The sequence below is a fragment of the Bos indicus genome, chromosome 8, assembly GCF_029378745.1.
Source record: "Bos indicus isolate NIAB-ARS_2022 breed Sahiwal x Tharparkar chromosome 8, NIAB-ARS_B.indTharparkar_mat_pri_1.0, whole genome shotgun sequence".
NCBI classification, from domain to species: Eukaryota; Metazoa; Chordata; class Mammalia; order Artiodactyla; family Bovidae; genus Bos; species Bos indicus.
The window spans coordinates 483785-503742 of NC_091767.1; the positions used below are offsets into that span (position 1 = coordinate 483785).

Sequence of the window (19958 nt, forward strand, 5' to 3'; positions counted from 1 at the left end):
GGGAAGACTCTCTGGTCAGTAATCACAGAAATTCAGATTTAATATGAGATGGAAATTTTTTATCAGCATGGAAATAAAATTTTAAAATCATAGGAATGTTGTTAAAAAATAGTAGAATATATACTTCCATACACTTCCAGAGGGAATAAAAATAGATTTAAACTTTTAGAAGAGTAATTTGGCTTCTACACTTTTGTTTTCTAAAACTTTTAGAAAAGGAATATGTACTGTGTTGAATTACCAATTCCACTTCTGGCAAGCTTAATTTTTCTTGATGTATTTTTTATTAATTTCTTACTATGAACACTTACTGCTTTCACAAGTGTGAAAAATGGAAAGCTACAGTAAAAACTAAAGTGCTAATTTCATTTAACATGTTGATCAATCTGGTTCTGAGTCTGACCCTAAGTCATTCAACACTACATTTTCCTATAAACATCAATAAAATGGAGTGAGATCTCATTTTAATCTGTAGAATCAAAGTTATGTCAACTAACTCTGCCTTTCTTAAGAGTAATCACATTAAAAACAAGGGGTTGTAAATGAGGATATGCAAACTTATACTTCCTGGAAATCAAACTTTCATCTAAATAACAAAGATTTTGTTGTTAAGTTTGACTTTAGGTGGTTCTAGCCATAAAACAAATATGGCAAAACCACTGGGCGTGAGGAACAGGCCAGGAACTGACGCCCAAGAGCAGACTAGATACGCCCCATGGAGGGCAGAGGTGATGTGGGGTCCTTAGTGACTCCACACTGCCCAGCAAAATGGAGGTGCCTCGCTCAGTTACAGCAAAAAGCTGAACAAAAAGGCTGCAAGTCCACTCTCCCTCACAACCCTCCAAGGAGAGTGTTACTTTAGGCTCTCAAACTGGAAGGAGAAAGCACAGAAGATAAAGTAACACTCACGCAACAGAACAGACTGGTGGTTGGTGCAGATGGTGGGTGGGAGGGGGGCAGGGGAAAGTGGGAAGGGGTCAAAAGGTACAAAATTCCAGTTGTAAGTCAGTCCTGGATGTAATAGTGACTATTCCTAATAACACTGTATACCTGAACAACATTGTGTACCTGAAAGCTGCCAAGAGTGTAGTCCAAAGTTCTCATCACAAGGGGGAAAAGGTATAACTGTATGAGGTGATTCATGGTAACTAGAATTATTGTAGTGATCACGTCACAATATACACCACTACTGACCTTTATGGTGTATACCCAAAATTAATATGTTACATGTCAATTTTACCTCAATAAAAATTGAAAAAATAAACTGGAAAAAAAATAAAGTGGGTAATCTACCAGATGACCATGGGCTTATTTCAAAAAAGGAGGTTCAGGAGTAAATGAGAAAACTTACTTTATTGTTACCTTAGTGGGGGCCACATCCACGAGCACCCCCTTGTCACCTGGGAACAACCCCCAGCCCTGGGATGTACCTTGGTGGGGGCCGCATACACGACCACCCCCTCATTGCCCTCATGCAGCACCCTCTCCATGCAGTAGTAGGAGGCTTAGGTCTTCCCAGAGGACTTTGGGGCTGAGATAACTGCAGACTTGTTCTTGTCCACGATGTCCAGGAGCTCTTGCTGCAGATTCAGAGCACTGTCACGTCAGCACCAGGTGCAGCAACAGCAAAACCAGTACGTGAAGACACCCCCCTCATAATTCCCTTCTAATGGCACCAGGGCAGGTGTGGGCTCTAGCAGCTTGTTTCCCTTGGGGGTCGGTGCCACACTGGGCCCCTCCCCCAAGCAAGCGACCATTAAGAGCAACTGTCAACCAGCCACCTGCGTGGTCCTTCTTGGCAATTGGTCATGGCCCACCCCCCCTCCACCTCTTGTGTGTAAAAGGAGTCTGAACTGGAACTGAGGGAGATGGTTTTCCGAGACACTAGTCTGCCATCTTCTGGGTCTGCTGGCTTTCTGATTAAAATTCTTATCCCAACAACTTGCCTCCCGACTTACTGACTTGCCGCAAGCAGAGCGAGCTTGGGCCAGTAACACTGTGCCGCAAAGCAGTGGTTGGGAGCTGAAAACACGCCAAGAGATCCTAGAGAACTTGTGAGGAGCTCACTGCCTCTCCCAGCAGAGAGGACCACAGTGCTTTTGAGCATACAAAGGTGGGCTTTGTGTGAAAAATGGAGACTGAGTCAGAACAAGTCTGATGACTTGTCATTAAGTGCACCTTGGCTTAGAGAAATGAAGACCTAAGAATATGTATTTTTGTGAGGGTGAAAAAGTAGCTGAATAGAAAAAAAAAATCAATAATTAGCATTTTACTACTTATCTTCTCCTTTGTAAAAAGAAGAATGGCCCTACTTTAGAGGGCCTGTGGGTCCTTCATTAAAACAGATTCTCATCCTTCAGCCTGCGCTTTCGTTCATCAAAATGATGACTCATCAAAGGATAGAGAGACCATGTGATGGGCAGAAGACACAATAGTCCTCCAAAGCCCACCCTACTCGCTATCTGAATCCAAGTCCACTCTGGGCTGCACCTCAGAGTGAAGGCAGCATCAGCAGTGTGGTGTGTGTAGGATTCCTGGAAGCCCTCGGCAGCCCCAGGCCTGCCCTCAGGCAGGAAGGACCTGGGCCCCGCTCCGAGCAGCAGCAGAGAGCCTGTGGGCGACCAGCACCGCCAGCACCAACACAAGGAGGACAAAGTCGGATGCTGGTGAGACAGCCTGTGAGAGTGAACCTCTGAAATGGCTCTCTTGTAGGTAAGCATGTTTAATTCATAAGGTTGGACCAATGCAGAAACGCGTCCTTTTATTCTTAATTTTATATCCATCAATATTATTCTTACACATATTTATAGAAAAGCAGTTACTATGGTCCCAGATATCGGCTGTAAATACCTAAATGACTGTCTATACTGTTTAACCTCCCTGAATCTCTGTACACTTTTCTGTATTTACACAGGAACCCTACTGACTCAGGGGAACCTTGGAGGCTGCTCCATATGATACAGTCGGAACTTCAAAGACACACATGTGAATCCACCAGAACACCTCCAAGAAGATGGTCCACTTACAAAAGTGGATGATATGGAAAATTCACTTTCTTTAAGTGGGAAAAAGTTCACATTTGACATTTCCTGTAGCAGTTTTAAATGACATGATTCAATATTAAGAATTTCATGCCAAACATGATATGAAGAACTACAATCATGAGTAGCTTCTGAGATCAGATTTAATTATACAATAGAAAACTCAGGCATTACCTGCCAGTTGTCAGGAACAAAGTCCTGAACTCTGGGGTCTGGATCTTTCCTCTCTTCATGCACCAGATGGTGGCCCATGAACTGCAGCTAAAACCGGGCTGGCCCAAGGCCCACTGTGAGTATTTGTCCTTTTTCTTCTCCTTTATGCCCTTTCCTGTGACCTGTATTAGTTTAAAAGCCCAACTTGAAAGTGATTTTAAACTTTAACATCATTTAAGTGATCAAAATTATTTATTTTATTTTTAAAATAAAATGACTGAAAACTAATTTTTATCAGAAAAGCATTTTACCATCTTTGAAATTTTGAAGTACTTATTGAAAAAATCTTCTACCATCTAAATCATTATCTTAACTAAGAGTAAATAGCAGACATCAAGATTTTCAAATACCCATCACAGTACTTGAGCTACAATCTGATACAAAGACAACTGAACAATCACAATATAGCTTTTAGTGTTCTCCTAGAATTAAACACAGGACTAGTTTTAAGGGTCTGCAGAGACTATCTAATATTCAATTTGCTTGTCCAGAGAAGCATTTGTAAAATGTTCCAGTTCTAGGTTACTTGGAGAAGGAAATGGCACCCCACTCTAGTACTCTTGCTTGGAAAATCCCATGGATGGAGAAGCCTGGTAGGCTACAGTCCATGGAGTCGCAAAGAGTCGGACACGACTGAGCGACTTCACTTTCACTTTCACTTTTCAGGTTGGGGCATCTGGATTACTAATAATGATTAAGAACTTGAAGCTAGTATTTTCAATAGAAAAAGTCTGCCAGGAGGTGACTGTACAAGACACTTTCTGTACACCTAACAGCTGCTCTATTAAAATGGAGCTCTTCTGAAAACATCATGCACTGGATGCAAAGAACTCCCCAGCTCCTTGAACCCTGAACACCGCAGGCACCTGGCTATGAGTTGCCGGTCTGCCTCCTGCCGAAGCTCTGGGTATTTTTCCATCACAGAGCAGATCCTTTTCACCATCTGCACAGCTATACTTAAGTCTTCCGTGGTTTCACCTTGGTAAAGAATATACAACAAAACTGTTTTAAAAGGCTATCAAAAATAACAAATGTTTGATTATCCAAGATTAGTCACTTGGCCAGTCAACCTGTCCCAATTAAACTCACTATTTACTCAGAATTAATGGAGGTTTTGGAATACAGAAAACTCAATAAAATTAAAATGCAGCTATATACACTCCATCACCCTCCATGGATAATTGAGAGGTAGCCATGTAAGTGTTGGAGAAAAAGAAAAATCTTGTAGTTCATGACAAAAATAAGGTCATTAAAGCCCAAATTGGTCTAAGTTCAGAGGAACACAAATCTTTCTCCAACTAGTATTTCCATGCCTTCTCTACTATATTCAAAGAAAAATACTGAGATAACTTTAACAATCTGGCTAAAACTTGGCAAGATGTATTGAATCCTAACAGTGACCAGACATAAATATGTGGTGTAAACATTAAAGCCTTTAATTCAACGGATCTGTAACCCCACTGGACCCAGACTTGGCTAATTCCTCTCCTGTTTTTAGGTCACAGACATACTCTCTCTTCCTCCCCACAGCTGGCTTTTTCATACTTCACATTTAGGGCTGTTTTGATCCCCTCTTTCTTCCAATCAACCTACACTTTATTTACAAACATTACCAAACACTTACCAATGCTATAAAGGCTACAAAAGAGCTTTAACATGGATTCTCCTTGCAGCCCCTGCTGCCCCAGGGGGTAAGCCACTGCTAATCCTGCTCTCTTTCACAGCCACCATCTGCAAATCCTGACACAGCCTCTTAATTAGAGCGATGCCAGAGACCAAGCCTTGTGCTTTTTGCTGTGGCAAGGTCCTCAGGAAAGACTGACTTTGCAGGTAGGATGGAAGTTAGTATAGAATGTCGGGGAGTGACCATGTGCTTCTTGGATTCGCGTGTGGAGACGATCAAAACAGATCACCGAGATTCACTCGGAAGAACAGTCAGTTGGTGGCGTACTGGCCCCTGGTCATGTCATCTGCCACCAACTTGCATGTCTCTACCCAGCTGTGTCTCTCCCTCATCTGCTTCTTTCTACCTCTCCTTTTCATTTCTCCTGTCTACTGTGGCAGTTGTAAAGTAGCACATAGAAACTCAGCATGCCAGGCAAACGCGGCCGGAGTTTTGCCCAAAGAGAAATGTTTTCTCTTCACACCTCAGAGACAGATGACAGGCTCTTCTTGGGAGTCCAGCTGCCCTGTGGGTCCCCTTCCATGCCCACGATTCTCTAAATAGCTGTCAACTCTGGGAATCGATTTTAATTTTTTATTGAAGTGTAGTTGATTTATAATGTTGTGCTAATTTCTCCTGTAGAGCAGTGACTCAGCTACAAATACATTCTTTTCCATTATGGTTTATCACTGGATACTGACTATAGTTCCCTGTGCTCAACAGCAGGACCTTGCTGTTTATCCACCCTACATATACTAGTTCGTATCTACTTTTTTTTAATTTAAATTTATTTATTTTAATTGGAGGCTAATTACTTTACAATATTGTATTGGTTTTGCCATACATCAACATGCATCCGCCACGGGTGCCACGTGTTCCCACCCTGAACCCCCCTCCCACCCCCCACCCCGTACCATCCCTCTGGGTCATCCCAGTGCACCAGCCCCAAGCTTCCTGTATCCTGCATCAAACCTGGACTGGCGATTCATTTCTTATATGATATTATACATGTTTCAATGCCACTCTCCCAAATCATCCCACCCTCTCCCTCTCCCACAGAGTCCAAAAGACTGTTCTATACATCTATGTCTCTTTTGCTGTCTCACATACAGGGTTATCATTACCATTTTTCTAAATTCCACATATATGCGTTAGTATACTGTATTGGTGTTTTTCTTTCTGGCTTACTTCATTCTGTATAATAGGGTCCAGTTTCATCCACTTCATTAGCACTGATTCAACTGTATTCTTTTTAATGGCTGAGTAATATTCCATTGTGTATATGTACCACAGCTTTCTTATCCATTCATCAGCTGATGGACATCTAGGTTGCTTCCATGTCCTGGCTATTATAAACAGTGCTGCAATGAACATTGGGGTACACGTGTCTCTTTCAATTCTGGTTTCCTCCGTGTGTATGCCCAGCAGTGGGATTGCTGGGTCATAAGGCAGTTCTATTTCCAGTTTTTTAAGGAATCTCCACACTGTTCTCCATAGTGGCTGTATTAGTTTGCATTCCCACCAACAGTGTAAAAGGCTTCCCTTTTCTCCACACACTCTCCAGCATTTATTGCTTGTAGACTTTTGGATCACAGCCATTCTGACTGGCGTGAAATGGTACCTCATTGTGGTTTTAATTTGCATTTCTCTGATAATGAGTGATGTTGAGCATCTTTTCATGTGTTTGTTAGCCATCTGTATGTCTTCTTTGGAGAAATGTCTATTTAGTTCTTTGGCCCATTTTTTGATTGGGTCATTTATTTCTCTGGAATTGAGCTGCAGGAGTTGCTTGTATATTTTTGAGATTAGTTGTTTGTCAGTTGCTTCATTTCCTATTATTTTCTCCCATTCTGAAGGCTGTCTTTTCACTTTGCTTATAGTTTCCTTTGTTGTGCAGAAGCTTTTAATTTTAATTAGGTCCCATTTGTTTATTTTTGCTTTTATTTCCAATATTCTGGGAGGTGGGTCATAGAGGATCCTGCTGTGATTTATGTCGGAGAGTGTTTTGCCTATGTTCTCCTCTAGGAGTTTTATAGTTTCTGGTCTTATGTTTAGATCTTTAATCCATTTTGAGTTCATATCTACTAATCCTAAACTTCCACCCCATCCCTCCCACTCTCCCCCATGGCACCCAGAAGCCTGTTCTCTATGTTGGTGAGTCTGTTTCTGTTTTCTGGGTAAGTTCATCGTGTTGTATTTTAGATTCCACATATAAGCAACGAGGAATGGGTTTTAATTCGCTTATGAATGTGTTCTATCTTTGCTCTTGGGCCCTCTCTGAGACTTCATTGTTCCTCAATAAAAGGGGTAATAATACTTGGCACGGCAAATCACTTCAGTACTCTTGCCTGGGAAATCCCATGGACAGAGGAGCCTGGCAGGCTACAGTCCACGGGGTTGAAAAGAGTCAGACATGACTGAAGTAAGTGAGCTTCAGTCATGTCTGACTGAAGCTCCTTTCTCAATAAGAAAGTATGTAAGCCTTTAATAAGAGATGAGTAGATAATTTACAAAAGAAAGACAAATATTGATAAAAGTGTCCAACCTCTTTAGTAATAAAGATGATGAGATAGCATATTTTTACTTTCAAATTAGCAAAGTATATTTTAAGGTTAATAGCACTGGAAATCTGGAGAAGGAAATGGCAACCCACTCCAGTGTTCTTGCCTGGAGAATCCCAGGGACAGGGGAGCCTGGTGGGCTGCCGTCTACGGGGTTGCACAGAGTCGGACACGACTGAAGCGACTTAGCAGCAGCAGCAGCACTGGAAATCACAGGGTAAGTCTGTGGATCACAGGATAACTCTTCCATTTTGCCAAGGAGGACAAATAGGTACAGAGTTACTGCAAAGACATTTAGCAATATGATGCTTTTGAACTGTGGTGTTGGAGAAGACTCTTGAGAGTCCCTTGGACTTCAAGGAGGTCCAACCAGTCCATCCTAAAGGAAATCAGTCCTGGGTGTTCATTGGAAGGTCTGATGCTAAATCTGAAACTCCAATACTTTGGCCACCTCATGTGAAGAGTTGACTCATTGGAAAAGACCATGATGCTGGGAGGGATTGGGGGCAGGAGGAGAAGGGGACGACAGAGGATGAGATGGCTGGAGGGCATCATCAACTCGATGGACATGGGTTTGGGTGGACTCCCGGAGTTGTTGATGTACAGAGAGGCCTGGTGTGCTGCAATTCATAGGGTCACAAAGAGTCGGACACGACTGAGCGGCTGAACTGAACTGAACTGAATGATTACCATAAGCATGTTGATACTTTTGGATTGACTATTCAAGTTCCAGGTATGTAGGTTAGTGAGCTATACAAAATGTGTACAAAGATTTATGCTCCAAGACATTCAAGTTATTTGTTAAAGCCAGTTTTCAAACAATTAAATATTCAGCATTAGAGAGCTATCACACATCCATAAAAATAAATTTTTAAATAAATAAAATTTTAGAATTTTTTGACAATCAGCAAAAGTGGTCTATTAAAGTCTATTATTAATATATTTGTCTGTTAGTTAATATTATTTTGTGTGTGTGTGTGTGTGTGCTCAGTCATGTCCAACTCTTTGCAACCCCATGGACTGTAGCCCACCAGGCTGCTCTGTCCATGCAATTTCCCAGGCAGGAATCCTGGAGTGGGTTGTCAGTTCCTCCTCCAGGGAATCTTGTCCACCCAGGGATAGAACCCATGTCTCTTGTGTCTCCTGCACTGGCAGGTGCATTCTTTACCATTATAGTGATATTAATTTCCCAGTTTGACAAATGTGCCTTCATTATATTAGATGTTGACTTTAGGGAAAGCTGAGTGAGATGTATACGGAAACTCTACTATTATTGCATATTTCTTAATAATTAAACAATTCATTCAAATAAGAAGCCTTTTTTAAAGCTTCAGTACTTCTTCCATCATAGTTTTCCATTTTAAATTTCCAAAAAGACGTCCTAAAGCTAAAGCTTGGCATTCCTCCAGTTCCTCCATCAGTGCCTTACAAGCATTCTCAATGTTCTTTTCATTCTGCGAAAGGAAGGCAAACCACATAAATAAAACATTCCATTACTCTCCAATTATAGAAAATCACATATTGAAGATAATATTGTTACAATATATTTCTAAGTAAAAAAAAAATACACTAGTGTAATTCAGTTCACTCACTCAGTTGTGTCTGACTCTTTGCAATCCCATGGACTACAGCACACGAGGCTTCCCTGTCCATCACCAACTTCTGGAGCTTGCTCAAACTCCTGTCCACCAAGTTGGTGATGCCATCCAACCATCTAATCCTCTGTCATCCTGTTCTTCTCCTGCCATCAATCTTTCCCAGCATCAGGGTCTTTTCCAATGAGTCAGCTCTTCACATCAGGTGACCAGAGAATTGGAATTTCAGCTTCAGCATCAGTCCTTCCAATGAATATTCAGGACTGATTTCCTTTAGGATGGACCGGTTGGATCTCCTTGCAGTCCGAGGGACTCTCAAGAGTCTTCTCCAACACCACAGTTCAAAAGCATCAATTCTTAGGTGCTCAGCTTTCTTTATAGTCCAACTCTCATATCCATACATGACTACTGGAAAAACCATAGCTTTGACTAGATGGACCTTTGTCAGCAAAGTAATGTCTCTGTTTTTAATATGCTGTCTAAGTTGATCATAGCCTTTCTTCCAAGGAGCAAGCATCTTTTAATTTCACGGCTGCAGTGATTTTGGAGCCCAAGAAAATAAAGCCTCTCACTATCTCCATTGTTTCCCCATCTATTTGCCATGAAGTGAAAGGAGTGGATGTCATGATCTCCGTTTTCTGAATGTTGAGTTTTAGGCACCTTTTTCACTCTCCTCTTTCACTTTCATCAAGAAGGTCTTTAGTTCTTCACTTTCTGCCATAAGGTTGGTGTCATCTGTGTATCTGAAGTTATTTATATTTCTCCTGGCAATCCTGATTCCAGCTTGTGCTTCATCCAGCCCAGCATTTTTGTATGACGTACTCTGCATATAAATTAAATTATCAGGGTGACGATATACAGCCTTGACATATTCTTTTCCTGATTTGGAACCAGTCTGTTGTTCCATGTCCAGTTCTAACTATTGCTTCCTGACCTGCATACAGATTTCTCAGGAGGCAGGTAAGGTGGTCTGGTATTCCCATCTCTTTCACAATTTTCCACAGTTTATTGTGATCCACACAGTCAAAGGCTTTGGCATAGTCAGTAAAGCAAAACCAGATGATTTTCTGGAACTGTTTTGATGATCCAGCAGATATTGGCAATTTGATCTCTGGTTCCTCTGCCTTTTCTAAATCCAGCTTGAACATCTGGAATTTCACGTTTCACATACTGTTGAAGCCTGGCTTGGAGAATTTTGAGCATTACTTTGTTAGCGTGTAAGGTGAGTGCAATTGGGCGGTAATTTGAACATTCTTTGGCATTGCCTTTCTTTGGGATTGGAATGAAAACTGACCTTTTCCAGTCCTGTGGCCACTGCTGAGTTTTCCAAATTTGGTGACATATTGACTGCAGTACTTAACAGCATCATCTTTTAGGATTTTAAATAGCTCAACTGGAATTCCATCACCTCCACTAGCTTTATTCTCAGTGATGCTTCCTAAGGCCCAAATGTAATTATGGAGTATTAACAATGTTTTTAAAGCCTGCCAAACAGCACTAGTTTGTTTTCACCAAATTAATCTTTGTCTAGACCCATTTCGTTTTTTAACAACATTCTTCTTTCTTCTTTCTTTTCAGTCGCTCAGTCGTGTCCGACTCTTTGCGACCCCATGAATCGCAGCATGCCAGGTCTCTCTGTCCATAACAACATTATGATGGTATAATTAACATGATAGAAAATCCACTCACTCTAAGGCTACAACTCATGGCTTTTGGTAAATTTACAAAACTGTGTACAATCACTGTCACAATCTAATTTTAGAACATCTTCAACATCTCAAGAAGAAACTATTTGCCCATTTAATGCAATATATTATATTAGAAAAAATTCAAACATAAGCAGAGAGAACAACATAATCCCCACCCAGGTAATAAGCATCCAGCCACAGCCATTAACATATCACTTTATGTGCATTCCACATAGTCCTCAAAGTGATCAATGAAATAACCTCTGTAAGATGAGTGTTCACATAAATTATTTTACCAAAAATAAATCCTCCTTTAAAAAATACTGTTCTTATGGAAAGTTTAGTAAGGAAATTTTGTTAGGACTCTTTAAACTCAGATTCAGAAATTGCACTAACAGAATAAAATGAGATATACTGATTATACGAATCCTTATCACTATAAAATTGTTTTAATTAAAAAAAGAACCCAAGGCTGTTCCTGCTCACTGCAGGCAACTAGAGTTAGAAATAGTTTAATGACTGAAGCTCTAATGGAAGAATAGTAAACTATCTTATGATGGGTGTCTCCAATGTCCAGAGGGGTATGACCCTAAACTCAAAAAAAGTAAGAAATATTAATTGACTCAAAAATCATTTTGATGATATGTAGAATTATCTTCATATTCTAAATTCACTATAAGTAGTGAAAATTAGACAGAAACCAGATTTCTAAAATTGGTGAGCATTTTTTGAACTCTCAAAAGTATATTACAGTCATTACCAATTTTACCAATACAGCAAAATAATAAGATCACAGGATTAAAATTCTAAATAATTTGAAAATTCTGTTAATGATTTTCTGTTAGGAAATAATTTTATGTCAGGGACTTCCCTAGCAGTCCATTTATTGCTAAGGTCTCTGCACTTCCAATGCAGGGGGCATGGGTTTGAACCTTAGTCTGGGAACTAAGGTCCCACATGCCACACAACATGGCCAATATTTTTTTTTAATTTTCTTTTTAAAGTAGCATGCATTTATTTGGCTACATCAGGTATTAGTTGTGGCACATGGGATCCTTCGTTTCGGCACACAGACTCTCTAGTTGTAGCATTGGATTTAGTTGCTCTGCAGCATGTGGGATCCTAGTTTCCTGACCTGGGATCAAATCCACATTCCCTGCATTACAAGGCAGATTCTTAACCACTGGACCAATTTTTTTGAAAAGTTGTATTTAATTTATTTTCCTTCACCAAATTTCTCCGTTGTTGTCTCATTAAGAGCTGCTGTAGTCACCACCCTTTCACTAGTACATGGATGTGTGTCTGGCCTTCCTAAGTGGAGGCAGAATGACACGCCACACTTAAGCACTGGGGTCAGGCTGCCTCTTTTCAAATCCAGGCTCTATTACTCATCTGGGGTTGACAATGGGCAGATGGGGCTTCCCTAGTGGCTCAAACAGTAAAGAATCTGCCTGCAGTGCAGGAGACCCAGTGCAGTCCCTGGGTTGGGAAGATCCCTCTGGAGAAGGAAATGGCAACTCACTCCAGTATTCTTGCCTGGAGAATCCCATGGACAGAGGAGCCTGGCGGGCCACAGTCCATGGGGTCACAGAATCAGACACGACTGAGCAACTCTCTCTCACACACACACACACATACACACACACACACACAATGGGCAGATTATTTATTCAAGTATCTATTTCATGATCTGCAAAACACAGATGACATTAACACCTCCCTCACAGCGTCACTGTGAAGGTTAAACAAAGTGATCCACAGAAAGTGCCAAGCACTACTATTATAACAATAACTTCCCAGTAGAAGACAGCATTTTTATTTTATTATTATCATTTCTATACCTCTCTGTTAAACCTATGATAATTTCCATAAAACAGGTTAAAATAAAACCAAGTCATGTAATATAGAAAACTGTGAAATTCTAAAAGTTTGTCTTTCAGGTGGAAATTACCTTATGGAAAAACATCTGGTTTTTGTACTTGCTCTGCATAAAGTACACATAAAATAGAAAGATATCAGATGACTGGCCAGAGAAGAGTACAGCATTGACCTTCATTGACCAACAATCAGAAAATATGGACAACTGCCTTCCAGGAAAGTGATCCACTCTTGTGACAAGCACCCAGAAAAGGTTGTTTGAACATAAATGTTGGTATTATGCTGAAGATGGAGGATTAATGCCGTTCTCGGGGCACGAAGTTCCCGGAAGTTGAAATGTGCATGCTCAGCATCCTGGGAGGATGGATAGATAACTGTGAAATCATCATTTCGTTCTCTAGCTTCACTGGTTAACATATACCATGGAAGCCTTTAAAGGGGGTTCCAACACAGTCATGTTCTGATTCACAGTCAGGAAATAGACCTTTGACTGTCATTTTGCAAATACATCCACAAACCCCAATTTGGGTTTGAATACACGTGTCTCCTTTAACTCAGAATTTACCACACTTTCCCTTCCCACTCTAATTCTTTTCCTCTCCAATCACACTTCAAAAAAAGAAAGAAAGAAAGAAAAATACTAAAACCAAATGGTGGCTACAAATCATCCACAAGGAAAGATAGGGTGGATCACTCTGTAGGGATGGTCTCAGGTTATCCAGAAGTAGCACTGGTTTTTATCAAAAGACCACAGCTTGTGCACTGCTTGCAAGCAGTCAGCAATGTTCAAACACTTAAAATAATGTCGATCACAAAACAACTGGACAGGCATGCACCAAAACCTTTAGGGGTAGAATGAGAAGGAGGTGGTATTATACACATATGAACTTAAAAGTGCTAAAATTTCACTAGCCAAGTATCTTCCCTCAGAGGTATTTACTGCAGAACAAATAAGAACAGAGCAACGCCAGTGAGTTTGGCCTTCCTCTGGGCTCAAACTGCTGAGTTTTGAAGACAGAGATGGATTTACTTGGAGTTGGGAGGCTAGACTGGAGACCAGCTTGGCCACCCTCCCCCAGGGTCCCGTATGTCCTCACAGGAAAGCTCCAGGGGGTCAGAAAGAGAGAAACAAATATCAAATTATATTGATTACACATGAAATCTAGAAAAATGATAGAGATGATCTTATTTGCAAAGCAGAAATTGAGACACAGACATAGAGAACAAATGTATGGACGGAAGAGGGGAAGAGGGAGTGGGAGGAGTTGGGAGATTGGAACTGACATTTATACACTCTTGATACCATGTATAAAATAGATGACTATTGAGAACATAGTGTACAGTTCAGAGAACTCTACTCAGTGCTCTGTGGTCACCTAAATGGGAAGGAAACCCAAAAAATAGGGCATATATGTATATGTGTAGCTGATTCACTTTGCTGCACAGCAAAACCTAACAATTTTGTAAAGCAACTATACTCCAACAAAAATGGATAATAATAAATAAATAAATATGAATGTTCTATATCCTCAATTAAAATGCAGAGATTGTCATAATAGATAAAATGCAAAAGCCAAAAAAAAAACAAAAACAAAAAGTCCTCAACTCTCAGTCATTCTGAATACTGGGATTATGGGTAACAACTTTTTCTGCTATCCCCTCTAAATTTTCTAAATTTTCATTGGTCTATTTCTCTTTGAAAAAAGCAAAAATAGACTACTTACAAAACAATGTCACTGTAGGTTTCAGTTCTCAAATCACAGAAAAGAACCCCACTGTTGCATGTTACCTTGAATAAAACAATGGCAAACTGTCCTCCTTAACTAATTAGATTTATGAGGTAGCATTCAATCAGGTAGAAGAAGGACAGGTCTTGTCCAAACCACCATGAGGGCATGACGGTCTCTGAGCCCACCCATGTGTCTACATGGGTACTCTTTTTCCTCCTAACAGACACTTTACTAGTTTCATCTCTATGAGGAAATTCATCTCTACACAGCCGACAGGACAAACCTGGTCCCTGGTCCCTGGTGGTGTAATGGCTCGGACTCAGCACTCTCCCCGCACTGACCGACTACAGGCTCTGGTGGGGACCCAAAACCCTGCTCCAAGCCACTGCAGGCTGAGGCCCACTGAGACCAGCAGCCTGGGGGGCCCATACTGCTGGCCGTCAGGAGGAGGGCAGGCCACAGTTTAAGGAGTCTGCTGTCTCTACAAGCTGGCGAAGCAAGGAAACGGATTCTCCTGGAGAGGCTCCGGGGACCAGCACTCTTGCACCTTGACTTTAGCCTCATGGGACTGACCTGCAGAACTGTAAGGAAATGCATGGGTGCTGTTTCAAACCACTAAGCTGTTGTACTTTATCACAATATTGTAAACTAATATGGTCAGAAAGTGATAATGCATTTATCAGCAGCAGAAATATGGACTTTGTGTTATAATAAGAGGTAGCATTAGCCAAAGCCACTGTGTGTCCAAAATATGCTGACCTCTTTGCATTTGTTCCCACAGTAACCTTCATAACAATGCCATTAGATATGCACTATTATTTTTATCATTTCATAAATGAGATTAAAAAAACTTAGAAGGGTAACAGCAGTAAATGGCAACAAGATCCAACACCTGTCTGGCCCGCAGGTCTGCCCAAAGTTTTCTCTGTGACCTGATCCACCCTTCAAGCTCCTCAACTGAGAGCCTTTCACTGAAGGACAACTGATTTCACTCTGGCTTCTCCTTTGGCTCACTTGTTGAGATGGGAAGTGTTTCGGTATGTGCTGGGGTCCTGCCCCGGCTGATCCAGGGTATTCGAAGCGGGGACGGCGTTGGCGACCTATTTATTTAAATATTTTATCAAAGATATAAAGAGTAATAGGATGAGGATAGCTCAGTAGGAAAATTCAGTAGAGAAAAGAAGCTGAGTAGCTTGGTTTACACGGGAGACCAATAAAATTTCAAGACAAGAAGCTTGCACCACTTACGTAGGCCGCGCAGGCGTCCTTCCATTCTCCCGAAGGAGAGGAGACACTGAGGCCTCCCCGGTTGGATCTTAGAAGACCAGGCATAATTAGTAAGCATGGCGGGTTCCGCGCTCCAGATGGAGACTCAACCAGAGTGAGAGAGAGAGCGACATGGGGAGACCAGTATTTCGAGAAACTGATCCCAATTCTTTATTTTCCAGAGTCTGTTTTTATACACTAAGATGTTATACAAAAGTCACGTGGGGACAGCAGTCCTGACTTTATTAAAGTCAGGTGCTTCACACAAATGTATACAGAGGTCTTAGGGGTGTTACATCATCTTCTGGCCGGTGGGGGGGGGGGGGGCCTGCTGACAATTTATGACCCTCTCCTTGTGACAACGGTCAGTCAACCAGGACACTTATTTCTCCAGGGGTGATTATTCTTAAAACAGACGCCACCCAAATAAAGTTACATTCCTATAGGGTGAGGGTGTAGTGGTTTTTAGTTAAGGAAAGAATTTACTTAGCCTAAGGTCTAACGTGATTAATATCAAAGGTTAATACTTATTTCTTCTATATATTCATTAATGTGTGTAAGGGCAGGGGATGTGGAGACTTAGCAACAAACATTGGCTCAACAAATGAAAAACCCTTCACCAATACAATTTCTAATCAGCCCATTATACTTATACTAATAGTTTTCTAACTTTTCTAAGGAACCTGTTTTTAGAAGGTTTAAAGCGTCTCATGCCTCTCACAGTTGGGAAGCTGTGAGCAATCACATGTGGCCGGACAAGCCTGTCAGGCAGGCTAGAGAACCTTCAGAGGAGTTTGTAGGTTAAAACACTCTTATCACGCCCAGGAGTTTTTATTAACTGGAGCTCTAGTTTAACTCCTTCTCCGAAAGAGGTGGTGGGGGACAGCCCCCCGTAAAGTCAGAGGTGTAGGTGAGAGCACAAAGTAGTAAAGTAGGCAGGCTCTGGTTATGGGGGTAGATGCTCGAGGAGTTTCAGGGGGACTCCTGAGGCTCGATCCCGCCTTTGCGTATGTCGAGCCTCCTTCCTCATGACCTTTTTCACGGGCGGAGTACCTCACTCTGGCCCCCAACAGGTATGTATGGTATTTTGCGGTTGTTTAGGGTTTTTAATGAGTTGAGGAAGTGAAACCTCAGCAACCCCTGACCCAGTCCTTCCCCTCTTCCACCCAGCATATTTCAACAGCACCGGAAGTTCTAGTCTCGCTTTCCACTTCAACAACCTACTCCCATGACCACACCTGGACCTTGTCCAGCATGTCAACAATCACAACCCCCCTCTGTGTGTCAGCCCCTCCCTCCAGCTGCCTCCCCTGGGGACCTCCCAGAAGCGGGTCCTGTTGGGTGAGCTCCAAGTCAGCACCTCTCCATTCCACTGCTGGCTCTCCTCCATACCTTGCCTGTAGCTGACGATCTGGATCCACTTCCCCAGTGTTCTCTCTGGACACAGGGGAAGTTGACACTGCTCGTGTCCCATCAAACTATTTGTAGACATAGCTGATGCCTTTCCACCAAGACTTCTGCATGTTCTACAGTGATGGTAGAACTTGATTGGTGCCTGTAGTAATGCTGACACTCACAGCAGGTGGGAGGGTGGCATGTGCTACTGTTTAACTTCAATCAGAGCTCTGGAAAAGTCCCTTGGTCGTCTAAACTAAACCAATTAGACTGGCTGCCAGGAGTGTATGTGGAAGGCGGGTGCCCAGAGCACTCCCTTCAGGTCTAGCAATGTCTTCTGAGATGGGACAGGAGTCCTTGCTGTGTGTAACATCTGGATGACATCTAGGACTCCCAAGGGGACGAGGTATGTCCCAGGAGGGCTGTCTGGGGGTTAGCAGATGTAGATAAGTCTGCTACTGGCTCTCTGTTTGGGTATCTGCAAAGCAAAGATCTCTGGAGTCCTTCTACCCAAAGGGAAGGCCTTCCAGGCCAGGGGCAGGCACATGTGGAGATGCCCAGACAGGGCCCTTGGGCGGCCAGCCTTGGAGCTGAGAGCGTGGTGGAAGGGCCACCAGCTGTTCAGCTGTGGCCCCCTCCTCCACCAGGACACCTGGTTTGAGAGATGGGAGAGCAGCCCCACACCTCTGAGTTCCTGCACACACACTGGCGGTAACTCCATCTACAGAATCTGCCAACTCCTGTTTCTGTTCACTCAGGTGATCCCTGGGTGTCCCCAGGCAACTGAATGGTCTGGGATCGGGGTACCTCCTCCAACTCCCCAGCATCTGGCCTGGACTGAGGGCAGGGGGCACAAAGGACAAGTCCTGCTCCAGGGCGGGACCTGCGGGTCCCCAGATTTGGCCCCAGCCTAGCCCCAATTCCACACTATGGGGTGCTGCTGTTAACCAACCGAATTGGGAAGGGCAGAGTCCAGAGGGTCACAGGCTCAGGGTCCTGAGCACCTCTTTTCCAGGATCCTGAGTGCAGGGCTGAGGAAGGCAGCACTTGATGTCACAAGCCTGGAGGTACCTGTGGCTACCACAGGTAGTCAGGTACTGAGGAGTCACGAGAGGAGGCCTCTTCAGCGAAGGAGTTGGGGGGCACCTCTGGAATGCTCACTGAGCTCAGCAGAGGCAGGTTTTACAGCGTGTGGTGCAGGGGGCCCCCACGAGACAGTGACTTGCAAGTTACACCAGCAGTCAGGTGAATGAGTGGATGCAGATCGTGTTGTCCCCAGAACCCAACCAGGACTAAAAGCCGTCAGCATTGTGTCCACACATTAGATGGGGGCCGGTCACCAGGTCTCTGCACTCCTTGTTGGCAGTGGAGCCCTCAGCTCACCAATCAGATCCTGAGCCCCGCTCCAGGGTGGTGGGCCTGCACCCTCTGTCTGTATAGCATCCACCCCCAACACTCACTGGGCATTTTGTCAACATCCGTGAGTCCAAGATGAGCACTTCAGTGAAAGAAGGGATCTCCTCAGATGAGACCATCAGTGCTGTCACACCTGTGCCCCTGGAGAAAGGTGACATGGCTAAGATGTCACCCACAAAGCATGTGCACATCCAGGCTGCTCCCCCCCTCCCCAGGGAGCCTGGCCCTTCAGAGACGGGACACTGCAGACAGCAGAGGGGCTGTGGAAACAGGCAGAGAACAGAACAGCTGTGCATTTCTGTAACACCAGCTGGTCATGCACCAGCTGCCGTTGGATGGAGTGACGGGGGTTGGGGGCTTCCTGGAGCTATGAAGGGAGTGGATCCATGGTGGAGGCAGGGGGCACCCTCAGGCTGAGAACACACCAAGGTGGGCTGGTGCCTGGACAGCCAGTGAGGACTACCACCCCTTCATCACTAAGTCAATGATGGTGCAGCGGTAAAGAATCCACCTGCCAAGCAGGAGATGCAGGTTCGATCCCTGGATCGGGAAGATACCCTGGAGAAGGAAATGACAACCCACTCCAGTATTCTTCCCTGGAGAATCCCATGGACAGAAGAGCCTGGCAGGCTATAGCCCATGGGGTCACAAAGAGTCCAACACAACTGAGCACACACACACACACACACACAGATGTGACTCAGTTCATGAAAATTATTTGTCAAGAGTGCAGCAGTTGAACACTATGCTATTTCACTTTTTACTTTTTTTTTTCTGATTCTGCTGTGATTATTGTTTCAGGAGTTTACCTAACATGTGGCTTTCTAAGGAATCTCAAGACTTACTTTTTCAGATGTAATTGAATTTTTTGGTCTTGTCAAGAAGCATGTGGCATTTTAGTTTCCTGAATAAGGACTGAACTTGTACCTGTTGCATCAGAAACCCAGAGTCTTAACTGCTGGACCATCAGGGAGTCCCACGATGAATTTTTTTTTTTAACACCAAGATAGTCTCATGCTTTCTTAATATCATAAAGTCAACACTTTTTATTACCAACAGAGTTCTTCTCTACTGAATTTGCTTTGGTTTGAATTGTGTAATAATAACCTGAGTATTAAATATACAAATAATAAATAAACAATGGAATTAATCAATTTTTATGTATCCCTATGGAAAAGTGTCACCAATAATATAATGACCTCTTCATGATGAAGAAACACATAAAACATTTAAACACAATCCCAGGCTCCAGTAGAAAGTGAAGATGAGCCCCCGGGTGTGTGACATTTCTGACACAGGCTTCTCCAACACCTGCTCATCAGTCCATCAGAGGAAACCTCGGGGCTGAAGACCCGCCAGCTCCCTGCAGATTCCTTCCCAGAATAGCAGGCGCTGAGCAAAGAGCAAGTCCAGCTGCAGCGGGCCAGGGCGGACCCGGGGTTTCTGTGGACAGCAACTGGCCGCCACGCTGGCCTTTTTTCAGCATCCAAATCATTCTCTGCTCCAACAGCC

General features: G+C 43.1%; 1 protein-coding gene across 1 annotated transcript in view; it reads right to left on the reverse strand.

Moving 5' to 3' along the window:
* Positions 1-14801, reverse strand: part of DDX60 (DExD/H-box helicase 60) — a 60072-nt gene extending 45271 nt beyond the window's left edge. Inside the window, 5 exon segments of the mRNA XM_070794332.1 lie at positions 1431-1580; positions 3216-3369; positions 4070-4232; positions 12822-12993; positions 14429-14801. Coding sequence (XP_070650433.1) covers positions 1431-1580; positions 3216-3369; positions 4070-4232; positions 12822-12993; positions 14429-14536 — 747 coding nt within the window. The 5' untranslated portion in view covers positions 14537-14801.
* Positions 14802-19958: the final 5157 nt, after the last annotated feature.